The sequence below is a fragment of the Petromyzon marinus genome, chromosome 27 (assembly GCF_048934315.1).
Source record: "Petromyzon marinus isolate PM22_M1 ecotype Great Lakes invasive population chromosome 27, UKy_Petmar_22M1.pri1.0, whole genome shotgun sequence".
Lineage (NCBI taxonomy): Eukaryota > Metazoa > Chordata > Hyperoartia > Petromyzontiformes > Petromyzontidae > Petromyzon > Petromyzon marinus.
The window spans coordinates 5249954-5268271 of record NC_133693.1 but is presented as its reverse complement, the minus strand read 5'-3'; the positions used below and the strand labels follow the sequence as shown (position 1 = coordinate 5268271).

Here is an 18318-nt window from a genome sequence, read left to right as displayed (position 1 = left end):
GTGGACACATCGAATCTCGACGTCTTGCATATCGCGATAGCTCATCGAATCGTCACGTGTCGTAATTCGTGGCGATATCGGCTTGGGGACGAGACACGTGGCGAGAAGGGAATCCCGGTGGACGAGACTGGCGATGGAACTGCAGCGTAAAGGAGGGAAACGCGCCCCAGAGGACGACTCTCGCTCGTGCACGAGCGAGATGGATGGCGACGACGTTGAGACGGTGCCTTCATCTAGCAGTGGATAGAACTCGGATGCACTGTTAATTTGTGCGCACTTTTGTTGTGCTGGAGCGGAAGGTGAATATGCCGTCCATAATATGGGTTAGATCGCGTAAATGTGTCGTTAAAGCCGCCACCACCCGACAGTAAGGTTTGTCACGTAAACAGAACATGGAAATTCGTTACTAGTACAGCACACCGGTATGATGGAGAGCATATCCACAACATTTACTGTGTTTTTATTTAAAGCTTTCGTGACTGCATGGATTCATCTTATTGGTTCTTTCGGTAAAGTCACGTAGAAGGGAAATAATAAAACAATAAAATTCTCACGACGTTTCGGCCACCACACAAGCAGCCGTCTTCAGGTGAAGAAACAACTGTCGGAAAGACAGCGCTCCAATGAACACTGCTAAGCTTGGCAGCGTCGTTTAAGCTGGGTGGGAGGAGCAGAGCGCCTTGACAAAGGAGTTTACATATCAACAGAAGAATTTAGCATTGAAGTAGCTAAGTTAATGTGATAGATTAGCAGGATGTTAAAGTCGGAAATTAGCATGTAACTGGTAGATTAGCATGATGTTAATGTGAGGAATTAGCATGTAACTGGTCACCGAAGTAGCTATGTTAAAGTCAGAGTTTACATATCAACAGAGGCATTTAGTATATTGACGCTAAAGAACTGCAACTGCCCGACTCATACAATAAACCGATGTGAAAACTACATTAATATAATCAAGGTACTCAATATATTCTCCACTAAGCTGAGCTACTAACAATAAGTCATACATTACACTTCTATCTCTCAAAATTATAATATGCCTCCAACTAATATTTTTTTTATTATAAACTGCCATAGTGGAGAATATATTGAGTACATTGATTATATCGCCACTAATTACAACTAGCATCATCAGACGGAAGCCAGATTTGTGGAGAAGGCCCTCCTGTTTCGTTCCTTAAATAGAGGGATAGGTGTGAGATATCGTCGGTTGTGAGCCCTTCACGTTAGTGAGTGCATATTCTTTGGGTCTTTCGGTAAAGTCACGTAGATAGGTTCAAAGAAAATAACAAACTACGACGTTTCGATCACAACACAAGTGATCGTCATCCTGATGTGATCGAAACGTAGTTTTTTTTTGTTATTTTCTTTGAACCTATCTACGTGCCTTTACCGAAAGACCCAAAGAATATGAATTCCTGCAGTCACGAAAGATTTAAGTCAAGATTTGAATGCATATAAAACAGGTCCCTGCAGGGTGGGCTGGTAGGACAAGTCTCTGCGCTGTCTATTGCTGATTTTACACCCAACAGCACGAGATTTCACTTCGTTAAAGTATTGAAAGGGGACGGACGGACGGACACAATCTATTGCAGGCTGGTACACTCAACAGCGACATTGCTAAGTGGGCATTACCTGGTAAAATAAAAAATAGTTTACATTTGTATCGATTATAAGGCTTCTTAAAGCGAGCGTTCAAGTTCAGACGCGTTAATCATGCCAAACTAAACGTGTGTGCGTGTCTCCTACGTTCGCTCTCATGGTCATTGAATTATATATCAATGCCAGCAGCTGAAGCCGGTGGCACTGGAAGCGGTAAAGTTTTCAACGTCATACATACAACACATCACAAAAACTCAATACAACTCATAAAAACAATACAACACAATAAAACTCATTAAAACACAATACAACACAATAAAACAATACAACTCAATAAAATAATACAACACAATACATCACAATAAAACAATACAACACAATACGACACAATACATCACAATAAAACAATACAACACAATACATCACAATACAACTCATTAAAACAACCCAACAAAACGAAACAAAACAATACAACACAATAATAATACAACTCATTAAAACACAATACAGCACGATACAACACAACGAAACACAACAAAACAATACAACACAAAACACAATAATACACAATGCCATGTATATAACGGCTTCCCGCGACCACGTGCCCAGGCGCTTCTCAGGAAGCAACAAGCTTCAATAGAGTTTGCGTATAAGCAGGGGAGTGGAAAAGAAAATAAGAAAGTCAAAACATCAGCCATGATTGATCCACCGACATCACTCGCAGTCCTGCAAAATAGTGGTACCAATTTACGTGTCCCTGTGAAAATAATTTTGTTAGTGTTTTTATATAATAAATAAAAAACTTAGTGCCATCCCTAGCAGTCCTGCAAAATAGTGGTACCAATTTACGTGGGCCCGTGAAAGTAATTTTTTTGTGTTTTTATAAACAAAAAAACTTACCGCCATCCCTCGCAGTCCTGCAAAATAGTGGTACCAATTTATGTGGCCTTTAAAAGTATTTTTTTTTACGTGTTCTTATATAAATATAAAACTTAACACTGAACTTTCGCCACTTCAGATTGCACGGACAAGTCAAAGAACCTGGTCTGGGCCGATGCAAGTACTTGCCTCCAGCTCGAATGAAGAGTCGAATCGGACACGATTGCTATTAGGGTCGAAGTGAAACCCAGATTTATTCGGATGGAATTACAGCCGGTCAGTGCGAAGCGGGGTTTGCGAGCTCAGACATCTTGGTGTTTGTGAGATCATTGTCCACGCGACGGCTTCGTATGTGTTGGGTAGTTTTTTTTGTATTAATCGTCTCCTGGCTCACAACTATCAGCCATGATCAACCCACTGCTGGATAAAGAGCTGATGCCAGGCCTCACGGTCCCGCGATGTGACAATCCAGCCAGCAGCACCTTGGACGTTAGCTAATGTCATCGCTCCGCTTTCGTTGTTTATCTCGGGGCTTTGTGTCTCCTTTGCCACTCGGCTGCTCCCTTCCAGCGACGTGACCCTCAGGTCCACGTGTCCACCCCCCCCCCCCCCCCTTAAAACAAGGGTGTCGCGAATGTTTAAACGGTGAGCGATGTTTTTTGATCCTCCTTTGTTCCACTTTCTTAGAACGACGAATCAGGTGCCAGGGCACGGTTCAATGATGGCTACGTACGGTGCGAAAGAAGTTCAACATACATGCACATTGGAAATACAATGAAAACGGCCAAAACAACTTTTGTGAGCTAACTCCCACGACTACCAAAGAGTCTTGACTAGCGTGTAAGAGTAGGCCAAATACCGTCTAGATGGGCTCCCTAGAACCGTCTCGAGTGAAAGCCCTTCGCACTATCCGTGGCGTGAGCAGGCAATTGCAGGGATGCGCCTTTACCATTTTTTTTAACTGCGCCGTACGCACGTGTAGGAACATGCCCGTGGGTCTAGGCGCTCAGGATGTGAAGCTTCGGTGAATCTAGCCGAGATGCGTGGAACTCACAAAGCCGCTGGGCTCTGAGACGGTGGCGATATATGGGAGTAGCACAACAAGTGGGTTGGTGGACCTCTGTGCGGACCTTTAAGTGTTTATCAAACCGTGCCCTTGGGTATTCTCGCAGGATGCAAAAGACGCATTTAAACATCCCATTACAGGACCCTCCTGAAAAAACGAGTCTCGAGACTCGGCGAGGTTTTCATTAATAGATAAATGACATCACGCACACCTGTTCTGCTGGTGGGGTTGGCGGATCGCGGAAGGAATTTGAGCCGCCACGACTCGAAATTATGGAATATACTGTGTAGACTACAATGAAAATGCTGACACGTTTTCTAGGCGGGTGGCAACAACCCCCCCCCACATCATTCTTATTTTTGTTGCTGCTGCTACGACATTGTGTGTCGCCTTACAACGGCAGGGATGGAATTTCATCCGGACTAAATTTGACCACGCCTGACGCTGTCTCATTGGTGATGTGCCCGAGTCCTCCTTGCGTGTCAAATCCACCTCCTTATGTTCCGCGATGTGGACTTCAAAGACGTCTGTTTGTGGCGTTATTTATTTATCTACTTAGCCCGTCCCAGCCCCCCCTCGCGATCTCTCAGCCGTTCCCACCGCGTCGTCTTGTAACCGCATCGATGTCGTCCCTCGCTCCAAACCGCAGGCGAGGCACGCTTGTATAGGTTCCACGGTGGCTTGAAATAATTGCACTCCCCCCCCTCCCACCACCTTACCGCCAGCTGGCAGGAGCCATCAAGTGTGAGCGGACAGTCATCTCGGGAGTGTGTCATCAGCACTGGTTACGGGGGAAAGGAGGAGGTGGTGGTGGGGAGAGGGAGGGGTGGGTGGGTGGGTGGTGGTGGTGTCAGGGTGCTGTTTTGGAGGTGGTGGGTGGCTGTTGGTGGCGGGGTTGGGTGTGTATGTGCGTGCGTCTCATGTGTGGGAGTTTTGATTGCTGGTGGTGGTGGTGGTAGTGGTGGTTGTTGGTGGTGGTCGCTGAATATTGGGTATACCGAGGCTTCTAAATGAGGTGGTAGAAGAAGGTGGAATTACTGAGGAGAGGGTGATGGAGGGACGTGCGCACCATCGACTCGCGCAGCGGTAGAGGTGGAGTTGTTACACTCGGCGCAGGCTGAGAGTGGAGTGCGCATTCACGCATCTCGACTCTGCACGTGACAGCTAAGATTTATTAGCATCCTTCATTCGCGTGGATTTGAGCAAAGGGGCAGAAGAGATTTTTCTTTTTATTCCCGACGAATGCATCGGGCATGTCTATTGCAGTGCACAGGTAAGACGCGTGTGCCGTGTTTTGATGATCGATATTTTTGCCGATGTTTTTCGCATTCTTGATAATGTACGCGGTAAATCAGCGGATGGCGAATTAAGGACAGTTGGATCGCATTGTCTAAGGGTATCGTGCGCGTGCAGCAGGCGTTAGCTCTGTTTACGAGTGTATTAAAATACGTGTTTCCACTATGGACTTAATGGTTCTTGTTGCCGCGTGTGTTGTTAGCGAACAGCTATTAAGGTCCGTAACGGCTGACCGGAGATGATAGGGGAGAGAAGGGGGGGGGGGATGACGTGCCCGGCTGCCTTTGTCTCCCCCACTGGTGATGTTGAAATGTCGAACCAGTTGTAGTCGTTTGAGGCTGAGTCGACCCAAGTGTGCCGATGATTTTTCGTGGTCCCGAATAAGACGCGTGTCCCCTCCCCCCCCCCAGGTTCTCATCGATAATGCGCTGACCACTGCGCCACCGCTCTTCACACCTGTGTATACCCAACTCGATACACGCACACACACACAGCCGTCTACATACGCAGTGTAAATGCAAACATCCACCATATTACAAGTGCTGTTAGCGAGCAGCTATTAAAGTGGTAATGTTGTTTACAGTACTAGGGGAGGTGCATGACCGGTTCAGATACCACTTGCGACTGATATTAGCCTCAGTCGGCTTGCAAGCTGTCGGACCGCAGTGCGCTAATTACTGCGCCACCGCTCCCCTCAATACACAGCATGCACATCTATACATACAGTATGCACAACTACACACACAGCATTCACACCTGTACACACAGTATCCACAGCTACACACGCACACAGCATTCACACCTGTACACGCAGTATCCACAGCTACACACGCACACAGCATTCACACCTGTACACAGTATCCACAACTACACACGTACACACCATTCACACCTGTACACACAGTATCCACAACTACACACGTGCACAGCATTCACACCTGTACACACAGTATCCACAACTATATACGTACACAGCATGCACACCTGTACACACAGGATCCACAACGACAAACGTACACACCATTCAAACCTGTACACACAGTATCCACAACTACACACGTACACAGCATTCACACCTATACATACAGTATGCACAACTACACACGTACACAGTATTCACACTTGTACACACAGTATCCACAACTACACACGTACACAGCATTCACACCTGTACACACAGTATCCACAACTACACACGTACACACCATTCACACCTATACATACAGTATGCACAACTACACACGTACACAGCATTCACACCTGTACACACAGTATCCACAACTACACACCTACACAGCATTCACACCTGTACACACAGTATCCAAAACTATACACGTACACATCATGCACACCTGTACACATAGTATCCACAGCTACACACGCACACAGCATTCACACCTGTACACACAGTATCCACAACTACACACACAGCATTCACACCTGTACACACAGTATCCACAACTACACACGTACACAGCATGCACACCTGTACACAGTATCCACAACTACACACGTACACAGCATGCACACCTGTACATACAGTATCCACAACTACACACACAGCATGCACACCTGTACATACAGTATCCACAACTACACACACAGCATTCACACCTGTACACACAGTATCCACAACTATACACGCACACAGCATGCACACCTGTACACACAGTATCCAAAACTATACACGTACACATCATGCACACCTGTACACACAGTATTCACAACTACACACGTACACAGCATTCACACCTGTACTCGCTTTATCGACCCCCGGGGTGGGGGGGTGGATGATGATGGGCTGGGTCAACCCGTCCGCAACCAGGATTTGAACTTTTGTGCGTATCAGGCACTCGTTCATAATTAAAGCCTCCCCCCTCCCCCCCCGTGAATTATTGAACGAGTATAACGAACGCTATTTAATTAACTCTGCCGTACCCCCACTCCCACCTCACCGGTGGTGCGTTCAACGCGTCCACGTGTTTGCACAAAGACGAAGATTTCCCCCGCGTGTAGCCTTCGTAGACGTGGTGCCGCTGCAAGTGCTGTTCGCGAGTAGCAGCACCTATGAAGGGCGGCAGCTGCAGCAGCGGCCACACGTTTATGCAGATACAAGACACAAAGATCCCCCGTGTAGCCTCAAGAGACGTTTGTGGCAAGTGCTGTTAGCGAGCACCTATGAAGGCCTGCACGGCACACGAGGGGGTGGGTGGCCAGCACCACGCTCGGCCGCCTTTGTCTCCCTCGTGGCGATTTTTTTACAAACCACACCAGGGACTTATTTGAGGCTGAGTCGACCTAGGGGAGGCCCAGGACTGGTTCAGATAATCGTCACTGGGTGTTAGCCGTGAGCGGGATTCGAACTCGGGTCGCCAGGTTCGTAGCGCAGTGCGCAGTGCGCTAACCACTACGCTACCGCTCCCCGTAACAAAAGGGACACACACACACGGACACCACACGCCCAGCGCAGAAGTGCGCGCGCCTTGTCCCAAATCGCTTTTTGTTCTTAATTGCCTCGAGTTAAATCGATACAATCATCAGGGTGGGTGGCTTTGTCAGCGTGTGTGTGTACGTTTCAATTTGCTTCACGTTGGAAAACCGTGCTGCGGTGCCTAATGTGTTTAATTACGTTGCATATTTAATGGTGGTTGCTTTGGGGAAGCGTTCGTTCGCGGCTTGCGGTTTGGTGAAGCAATGACGGCTAAGAGGCTCCTGAGAGTGTCTGTTGAGATTGTCTGTTGAGATTGACTATTGAGAGTGTCTGTTGAGAGTGTCTATTGAGAGTGTCTATTGAGAGTGTCTATTTAGAGTGTCTATTGAGAGTGTCTGTTGAGAGTGTCTGTTGAGAGTGTCTGTGTTGATAGTGTCTGTTGAGAGTGTCTGTTGATAGTGTCTATTGAGAGTGTCTGTTGAGAGTGTCTATTGAGAGTGTCTGTTGAGAGTGTCTATTGAGAGTGTCTGTTGAGAGTGTCTGTTGAGAGTGTCTGTTGAGAGTATCTGTTGAGAGTGTCTGTTGAGAGTGTCTGTTGATAGTGTCTGTTGAGAGTGTCTGTTGATAGTGTCTGTTGATAGTGTCTATTGAGAGTGTCTGTTGAGAGTGTCTATTGAGAGTGTCTATTGAGAGTATCTATTTAGAGTGTCTATTGAGAGTGTCTGTTGAGAGTGTCTATTGAGAGTGTCTGTGTTGAGAGTGTCTATTGATAGTGTCTGTTGAGAGTGTCTGTTGATAGTGTCTGTTGAGAGTGTCTGTTGAGAGTGTCTATTGAGAGTGTCTGTTGAGAGTGTCTATTGAGAGTGTCTGTTGAGAGTGTCTATTGAGAGTGTCTATTTAGAGTGTTGATAGTGTCTATTGAGAGTGTCTATTGACAGTGTCTCGTCTTATCTCGGTTCGTGCGCGCGTCCGTCTCAGTCACACAAAATCTCCGACGTGAGTCGGTTTGCGCAGGGGTGGCGCTGGAGGCATAACACAAAGTGCCTAGGGTCCCAAGTAGCTCAAGGGAACTCCCCATTCAAGTACAGGCTCGAATGGAAATCGACAAAAATATAAATGTTATTTTAAGAAGCCAATTATTCGCTCTCATTTCGATCTGGCTTCTGGTCTCAGTCGTTGCCCCGTGTCTGCATCTCTCCCTCTCTCGCTCTCGTTCCGCTACGTTTCTGTACCAATCTGTCATCTCTCTTCTCTCAACGCACTACATCTCTACCCCCCGCCTCTCGCTCTTCTCCCTATCTCTCCTGTCACCTCGCTCGGAATTTATACATCGAACTTGGGGGGGGGGTGCGGGAAGCAACTAAATGTAATCCCTTCATCAAGCTCCCCATCTGCCAGCAACCACCACTGCTGGTTGGGGTGTCGCGCTAAAACGTCGGTAACCCACACGAGCTTCATCGTCCTGAGATGTGGGGTCGGCTTGCGTTGAGCGTAGGAGCGGGGTTAATTAAGTGGATGCAGGGAGTGAATTATTAAGTCCGTCGTGCGACCGCCATCTGCGGAGCGATGATACAATCACGTGGATTGGGTTATCAGCAAAATAGAAGGAGGATAGGGAGCAGTGTGACAAAAACCTGGCAACCTGAGTTGGATTCCCGGCCACGGATAGACATCGACGGCGAGTGAGTGATATCTAAACTGGTCCTCCCCCTTCCCTTCATCATCCCTTAATGACGAGCGTGGTGAAATATGGTCAAACAGCAGCCATCGAATGAATTCCGTTTTGTTTCGTGATTAATCTTCTGGGCGAAGGCCTTTAAATTCAATCTTATTTCAGAATCAGAATCTTTATTTAGACTAGAGAAATCCGATGAGCTATGAAGCTCTTTGTTTCCCACACATGCCCAGTAGGAGCACGGGGTTTAGAAGGTTACAACAATAAAGAAACAAAAACGACAGGAGTGAGAATTCGAGACACCGGAATATATTTGCAAGAGTTACCCGGCCAAAATAAACTAAAGGAGCGTTTGTCATTGAGAGCTCTGTGACCCTACTTCACCACGCAGATCAGTGCGAGTTTGTTGTTGGCTGTGGGTGGCCGCTGGTGTTCAACTACATGGGGAGCGGTGGTGTAGCGGTTAGCGCGCTGCGCTACGAACCTGGAGACCCGGGTTCGATTCCAGCTCACGGCCAAAACCGGTGACGATTATCTGAATCGGTCCTGGGCTTCTCCTAGGTCGACTCATCCTCACATGAGTACCTGATGCGGTGTGTAAACTTCGCTACGAGGGGAGACAAAGGTGGCCGGGCGTGGTGTTGGCCACCCACCCCCTCGTGTGCCGTGCCAGCCTTTATAGGTGCTCGCTAACAGCACTTGCCCCTACAGTCTGTTAAGGCTATACGGGGGATCTTTGTCTTTGTCACCTACATGGGCCCGGAATCGAGCTCAGATCGCCCGGTCTGCAACACAGGGTGCAAACCACTGCACCAACCGCTCCATCCACTGACAGATTCTTATTTTTTTATTTAAAGCTTTCGTGACTGCAGTAATTCATATTCTTAGCTCTTTCGGTAAAGTCTCGTTGAAGGGAAACAATAAAATAATAAAATATATATAAAACAATAAAAATTCTCACGACGTTTCGACCATAACACAAACGGTCGTCATCAGGTGTGTCGGTTCGCATTAATTTATGTATTTTCAAACGGTGTATCTATTTATTTATTTAAAAAACGTCAGCGCCATGCGCAGCGATTTGACAGTTTATTTAGATGGACGAGTCCATCTATGTTCTGAAAAGAGGAGGGGGGAGACGAAAAATTAATGTATGCTGTCTGAAAGCCACCGTAAGCGTGAACAATCAATTACGACCTGAAATGGTTTATCAAATGCTTTTTATTGTTTTATATATATTTTATTATTTTATTGTTTCCCTTCAACGTGACTTTACCGAAAGAGCTAAGAATATAGATTCTTATTTATTTATCTTCCATATAGATACAAAAAAAACATTCATTTGGGACGGAGTGAATACGAGGTAGGATATAAATATATATAAAAAATATATCTGACAAGTCTAGTAATTTATCTTGCTTCTAATTGGAAACAGTGACAGTTTAATTGCCGGTAAAATACAATTCTTAAATTATCGGCAATCATGTTGTTATTCATTTAGAGCAGGGGTGGGGAACGTCCGGCCCGCGGGCCGTGTAAGGCCCGCGGGCCATATGAGGCCCGCGAAATAATTTGGTGTGGCTCTGCCAAGGCAACCGCAGGCGGGACTCGAAATTCAATAAATCTAGGAGCAAAACCTGGAAAAGCAGCTGCGAGTAGCAACATCATCAATACCAGCTAACATCGTCACACGCCTCGCCAAAAGAGAAGCAGTTCCAGCCATCGCATTAGGGGTGAGTTAACGAAAAGTTTGACCAAATATAACGGGCTAATTTTTAAGTTGATAATTTTGTATGGCCCGCGAATGATGTTATAAATATCCAAATGGCCCTTGGCAGAAAAAAGGTTCCCCACCCCTTATTTAGAGGATTCCTGCGACGGTCTTGCCAGAGCGCTTTACGAATAAATTACGTGTGCTGACCTTTGTATGATCGACCACCTTACGAACAAATCGAGTAGTTTTTGTTTTGTTTTAACTGAGTAACCAATTATCACCGAATAATATGTGTGTGCGTGTATAGGTATGACGGCAGGTAGAGGGGGACACGAATGTGATGATGATGTCTGTGGTGACGCACAACGTTTGGCAGCGTTTTGTGTCGCTCATGATGGAGCTGCGTAGTTGAACATCGGGGGCAAGCGGGTTTCAATAGATCAAAAAAACTACACACATTCGTCAACACCGCCCTCTACGGAACTATATATATTAGGTGACGTTTCATCCCAGCACATCAACAACGACGGGGATATGAAGAACGTCATCTATTATATATTTATAAATTATTTAATTTTACGTATTTGAAGAAGGGCTATTACCCGAAACGTCGCCCTCATGTTAGGCCACAGTGTTATTGACGAATGTATTGATTTTAAAAAATATATATTATTGTTTGTGTTCGTGCACCACTGCCAGCGTAGCAGTACACCATCACCACGTGAATAAATGCGTACCACGTGGGTTATCAAGTTATTCCAGTAGACCTCTTCATTCGCGGATGTCAAAGAGGTCACGACAGGTTATTTAATGAAGGAATGCGTACCACGTGGGTTATCAAATTATTCCAGTAGACCTCATCATTCGCGGGTGTCAAAGAACCCATGACAGGTGATTTAATGAATAGATGTGTACCACGTGGGTTATCAAATTATTCCAGTAGACCTCTTCATTCGCGGGTGTCAAAGAAGCCATGGCAGGTGATTTAATGAATAAATGCATACCACGTGGGTTATCAAATTATTCCAGTAGACCTCTTCATTCGCGGGTGTCAAAGAGGTCACGACAGGTTATTTAATGAATAAATGCGTACCACGTGGGTTATCAAGTTATTCCAGTAGACCTCTTCATTCGCGGGTGTCAAAGAAGCCATGACAGGTGATTTAATGAATGAATGTGTACCACGTGGGTTATCAAATTATTCCAGTAGACCTCTTCATTCGCGGACAATCACTGCGCCTGCCAAGTGATGGCAATGCAGCAAAAGTGTCTAGACCATGGACGGTACTTTCACTGCGTGGGTTTTCGTGGTTGTGATAGATGTGTGTGTATGAATGTATGTGGCTATCTGCGATGGGATTTTTTCTGAAGAACCTCGCGAGCGCGTGGAACGAAACGTCGGACTTCGTGCGGAACAACGTGCGGTACAACCAGAAAAAAACACACAGACGGCGGAGAGCCGTACACAGCACAACCACGGAAGCCTACACGGCAAATAGTATTGTTCATGTTGTATGTTTATTTGCCTAAACTAAAATGTGGTTGGATGATGACCGCTGAACAAGTCTCCTTTCCACCACCTACTCGGCGGAGTTAGTGGATCACACAGAGATGGGAGCATGTGCAAGACACCGACCTGCCGAGCGATGCTGCATTTCCTACAAGAGGCAGTACAGAAAGTATGCGTCTGCTTGCGTTGTTTATTATAGCACAGGGCTATTTGCGTGGAGTTTCAGTGGAAGGTGCTTAATTGTGCGTGCAAGAGACCGAGAGAGAGTGGTGGTGGCAGCGGTTAGCACAAAGCACTACGCACCCGGAAAACCCGAGTTCGATTCCCGATCACGGCCAACATCAGCAGGCGAGTGATATATATTTTCCGTCGCAAGCACTCTCGTCGTCACCAATTCGCATCGTCCACCGTGGCGAGGTATGATCAAACGACCCTCGTGACCGAAAGGCGTTGGGAGAGAACACCACCACCATTATCATCATCCAGCAGTGCGGCGTTGAGAGCGGGCCGCTGTAACACGGCACTTGAAGCCGTACTCATCATCAACTGCACTGGCCAAACAATTCTAAACCGGCACACGGCAGGATTAAGCAAACAAACAGAACAACTTTGACAATCACGAGAGGCTTTCTTGGGGCAAATTCCTAAATAAATATTATTTAAATTCATAAGGGTCTTACACTCGTCTTAGGTATATCAAAGCCAATTCTTCATGCCCAAGCCGAACAAACATTGTGTGTGCGTGCGTGCAGTGAAGGCATTGGCGTGTGTCGGGCTGTCGCGCTATGCTCTTGGCCTTAGTGCAAACACCGGTCAGGCACGACGAAAGTGCGGAGAAGGGGGGACAGACGATCACGCTTGGAACGTCCTTTATTGCTGCTGCTCATAGCCCACGTGTCGGGAGGGGTTCAATGATTTGAGGGGGATGGGGTTCCTAATTGGCACGCGCAACAGCGATTGTACGGCACGCATCCCACATCCCGACTGCCGTCGCTCGCGTTGGTTGAACGCGCAGGGCTTCGCGACTAATTCTGGCTGTCGCCCGACGAGGCGGCTTGCAGTTTGCCGGCGAAACGTCACCGTACTCGAATTGCAAATGCTGCGCGTTTACTCTCCCACACGCCGGTGTGCCGGACTAGTAACGAATTGGCACGTTTTGTCGACGTGACACACCGTTACTAATTGGCTGTGTCGGGTGGTGGTGGGTTTAACGACACATTTATATCTTACCCCCTCCCCAAAAAAAGAAACCGATGATGTTGTTAGCATTGCTTCCCTGGGCTCGGTGGGAAGTCGCCAGCGATTGGTTTTTCACCCACGTGGTCGGTGCTCCGGTCGCCTTCACTCTCTTGGTCGCATTTTGGTTTGTTCGTCTGCGGTGTTCTCGTGTACATCTTTTATTAAGACGCTTTATTTCTATTCTAGTGGGGGGGGGGGGGGGGAGGAGGGGGGAGGAGGGGGGGAGGGAATTTGAAGATGCGTGCGTGTTTGTGGTGGGTTAAAATGTTAAGCTTTTCGAGATTACAATTTGCATGAATGGCGCTGTTATATAAACACACGTTATTGTAATTGTTGTTAACCGCCCTTGTCTTCATTTTCCTGCTTATTCGTTCGGACGGCCGGGAGTTGCTCAGCAATTTGTACATATTCGAGACACTCTAGCCTGAAGAGGAGAACATATATAATCGGCGACGTTTCGGGCGATGGCCCTCCGTCATCGCTCTTTCACAACAACAGACTGTTGGGGCAAGTGCTGTTAGCGAGCACTAATGAAGGCCGGCACGGCACACGAGGGTGTGAGTGGCCAGCACCACGCCCGGCCGCCTTTGTCTCACCCTCTCACAATCTCACTCTCTCACTTTCTCACTCTCTCACTCTGTCACTCTCTCACTCTGTCACTCTCTCACGCTGTCACTCTCTCACACTCTCACTTTCTCACTCTGTCACTCTCTCACTCTGTCACTCTCTCACACTCTCACTTTCTCACTCTGTCACTCTCTCACTCTCTCACACTCTCACTTTCTCACTCTGTCACTCTCTCATTCTGTCACTCTGTCACTCTCTCACTCTGTCACTCTCTCACACTCTCACTTTCTCACTCTGTCACTCTCTCACTCTGTCACTCTCTCACGCTCTCACTCTCTCACGCTCTCACGCTCTCACTCTCTCACTCTGTCACTCTCTCACTCTGTCACCCTCTCACTCTGTCACTCTCTCACTCTGTCACTCTGTCACTCTGTCACTCTCTCACGCTCTCATTCTCTCACGCTCTCACACTCTCACTTACTCACACTCTCACTCTGTCACTCTCTCACACTCTCTCACACGTCGTGAGCATCTGAAACGCTGCTGGCGAATGATCGATGCGGGCAGTGGACGTGACTCTGTGGTCGGTCGTATGAGATCACTCACCGGAGTCGCGCTGTTAGCTATTCACACACTCGCACGTGACACAGACACGCGCACACACACACGTGGAGGATATACACACACACATATATCTGTTGGCTATACAAACATGCACCATGCGCCACCTTTTAAGCTCGGCATAATACACAGACGCTTGTACAGCAGTGGTGTCTTTGCAAAAATAAGTGACTCTCTAAGCTACGATGGCATCGGTATAGACCTCGGTCCAATGCAGCAACAGAGGAGGATTGAGAGGCTGGAAATGCGAGTAAGTGGCTCTAAAGCAGTGGCTCTAAACCCGGGGTGCACGCAGTCCCATGGGATGCGAGATACCCTTTCTGGAGGTGCGAGACATGGCCAGAGTATTTTAGAAGGTAAATAATCGAACACACAAATTAAACTACTTTGTTTCATCGACCTCAATGCGTTTATTAACATCGTGCATTTTTTTTTTTAAGATTGAGATGTGGGAATGGACAGCAAACAAATAATGTGAGCGTGTGGCTTTTTGTTTTTATACGTGGAGGGAAAGAGTGGAGGATCCGGAGAAAAACGCACGCGAGAAATCCGATGAGCTATGAAGTTGTTTTTTTTCACAGATGCCTAGTAGGGTCGGGTCAGAACGTTACAACCACAAACCATGCCAAACCACGATAAGAGTACGAAGTTAAGGAAAGGTACCAGGTAAGCCCCACTGAGCTCGCTAGTTTATTTTTCAGACGCGACCTGGCCACAAATGATAGCTCAACCAAGTGGCTTATCGTGTGGACATTTATAGCAGCGAAATAATGGAAATAATTTGAGCGATCTAAAGGCGTGTTTCTCAATGTGGATGGAAAAATCGGAGTGCTCGGAGAAAAAAATCCACGCCACCACGGGCGAGAACACGCAAACTCCAAATATACAGGCGTCGGGGTCGGGATTGAATCTAAGTTGTCCTGTATACCAGGCGAGGCAGATGATATCTCGCCATCGACAAAAGACAAATATCCCCATATAGTCTTAACAAACTGGCGAATTGCCCGATGATGCTGGATGTATTTACCAGCGAAACGTCGTACTCAAACTGTAAATGTGGATTAACTCTTCAACACACCGGTGGGCTGAAGTAGTGAATTATTTGTCTTTTGTCAACGTGACACTTTTTTGCTGATTGGCCGTGTCGAGTGGTGGAGGGTTACGACACATTTATAAATAAACGCGATCTAACCCAAAAACCTTTATTATGAATAATATTGGTCGCGAAAGCCTACGTGTTAAACTGTAGGGGCAAGTGCTGTTAGCGAGCACCTATAAAGGCCTGCACAGCAAACGAGGGGGTGGGTGGCCAACACCACGCCCAGACGCCTTCGTCTTCCTCGTGGCGATATTTACATATTACACCAGATACTCATTTGAGGCTAAGTTGACCGTCACTGGTGTTGGCCATGAGCGGGAATAGAACTCGAGTCGCCGGGTTCATAGCGCAGCGCAATAACCGCTACACTAACGCTCCCCACGACACACACACACCTACATACACACACGTACACACACGCGTACGGTACACACACACCTACACACACCTACATATACACACGCGTACGGTACACACACACACCTAGACACACCTACATATACACACGCGTACGGTACACACACACACACCTAGACACACCTACATCCACGTACACACACACACACACCTAGACATACCGACATACACGTACATACACACCTAGACACACCTACATACACGTACACACACACACCTAGACACACCTACATACACGTACACACACACACCTAGACACACCTACATTCACGTACACACACACCTAGACACACCTACATACACGTACACACACACACCTAGACAGACCTACATACACGTACACACACACACCTAGACACACCTACATACACGTACACACACACCTAAACACACCTACATACACGTACACACACACACACCTAGACACACCTACATACACGTACACACACACACCTAGACACACCTACATACACGTGCACACACACACCTAGACACACCTACATACACGTACACACACACCTAGACACACCTACATACGCGTACACACACACACACCTAGACACACCTACATACACGTACACACACACACCTAGACACACCTACATACACGTACACACACACACCTAGACACACCTACATACACGTACACACACACCTAGACACACCTACGTACACGTACACACACACACCTAGACACACTTACATACACGTACACACACACACCTAGACACACCTACATACACGTACACACACACACCTAGACACACCTACACACACGTACACACACACACCTAGACACACCTACATACACGTACACACACACCTAGACACACCTACATACACGTACACACACACACCTAGACACACCTACATACACGTACACACACACCTAGACAACCCTACATACACGTACACACACACCTAGACACACCTACATACACACACACACCTAGACACACCTACATACACGTACACACACACACACCTAGACACACCTACATACACGTACACACACACACCTAGACACACCTACATACACGTACACACACACCTAGACACACCTACATACACGTACACACACACCTAGACACACCTACATACACATACACACACACACCTAGATACACCTACATACACACACACACAATTGACGAATATCTTGGCCGCAGTGTGGCTCTGCGTTCCGTGATCGCCCGACGGCCCTCGCCATCGAGGGGCGCGACCTCCCCCGGCCCCCGTCAGTGGCGCGGCGACTCACGCGGTGGTGGTGGAGGCGCTGACGAGGGCGCTTCGAGCCCCTCCTCGCGACTCCGCGCGGTCCCACGGAGGCCTCCTCCTCCTCTCGTCGCTTTTTTTGGCTGAGGATCGCTGCCAAGAGGCAAATTGAATCCCGCATTCAAGTCGAGGGGAAATCATTAAGCGGCGCACGCGTGTAATTTACGAACAGCAAAAACAACAACAACAACTTTAACCATGCCATAATAGAGGTTGTGTTGGGTTAGATCGCGTAAATATATGTGTGTCGTTAAAACCCGCCACCACCCGACACATCCAACCAGTAAGGGTTGTCACGTAAACAGATCGTGGCCAGTTCGTCACTAGTACAGCACGACGTGTGAACATCGCCACTCGGTATACAAAGGCGGGGGCTGGCGTGGTGTTGGCCAAACCCCAACCCCCCTTGTGTGCCGTGCCGGCCTTAATAGGTGCTCGCTAACAGCAACAACAATCACAACAATACTTTGCCCCAAACAGTTTCTTTGGGCTACACGGTGGGGGGATATTTATCTGCGTGTGACCATCACCTCCAATCGTGGTGTCCACATGCGAGCCGTTTATGGCTGAGCGCACGTTGTTCAGTAGTCAAAGAGCGTTGGGTTGGCACCGCTGAGATCCTGAGTTCTAATCTAGGCAGCCGTTTGTGCTTAAACCGGGATCTTACGTCTAGTGAGCTGTTGCCCCCCCCCCTGCCCGGTCACCAATGACTGTTATAGAGACCCACGGAGTTGCACAGAGACCCCACAGACTCACATAGGTTAGACTGCGATTAAACCACGTTTGTGACATGTACTGAGTTGGTGGTCTCAAGCCGGTCACCAATGACTGCTCGAAAAAAAAATCCCTTCATATTCAATTTGCGTCTGCACTTAAATTGACTAAATTACAGCTCTGAGAATGAACAAAATCCGTTTTGACTGCAAT

General features: G+C 47.5%; 1 protein-coding gene across 1 annotated transcript in view; it reads left to right on the top strand.

Annotated features, from left to right (window-relative positions):
- The first annotated feature begins 4401 nt into the window (after window positions 1-4401).
- LOC116946476 (uncharacterized) overlaps window positions 4402-18318 on the top strand; it is a 151280-nt gene continuing 137363 nt past the window's right edge. The window contains exon 1 of the mRNA XM_032961391.2: window positions 4402-4820. Coding sequence (XP_032817282.1) covers window positions 4801-4820 — 20 coding nt within the window. The 5' untranslated portion in view covers window positions 4402-4800. The remainder of the gene's footprint in view (window positions 4821-18318) is intronic.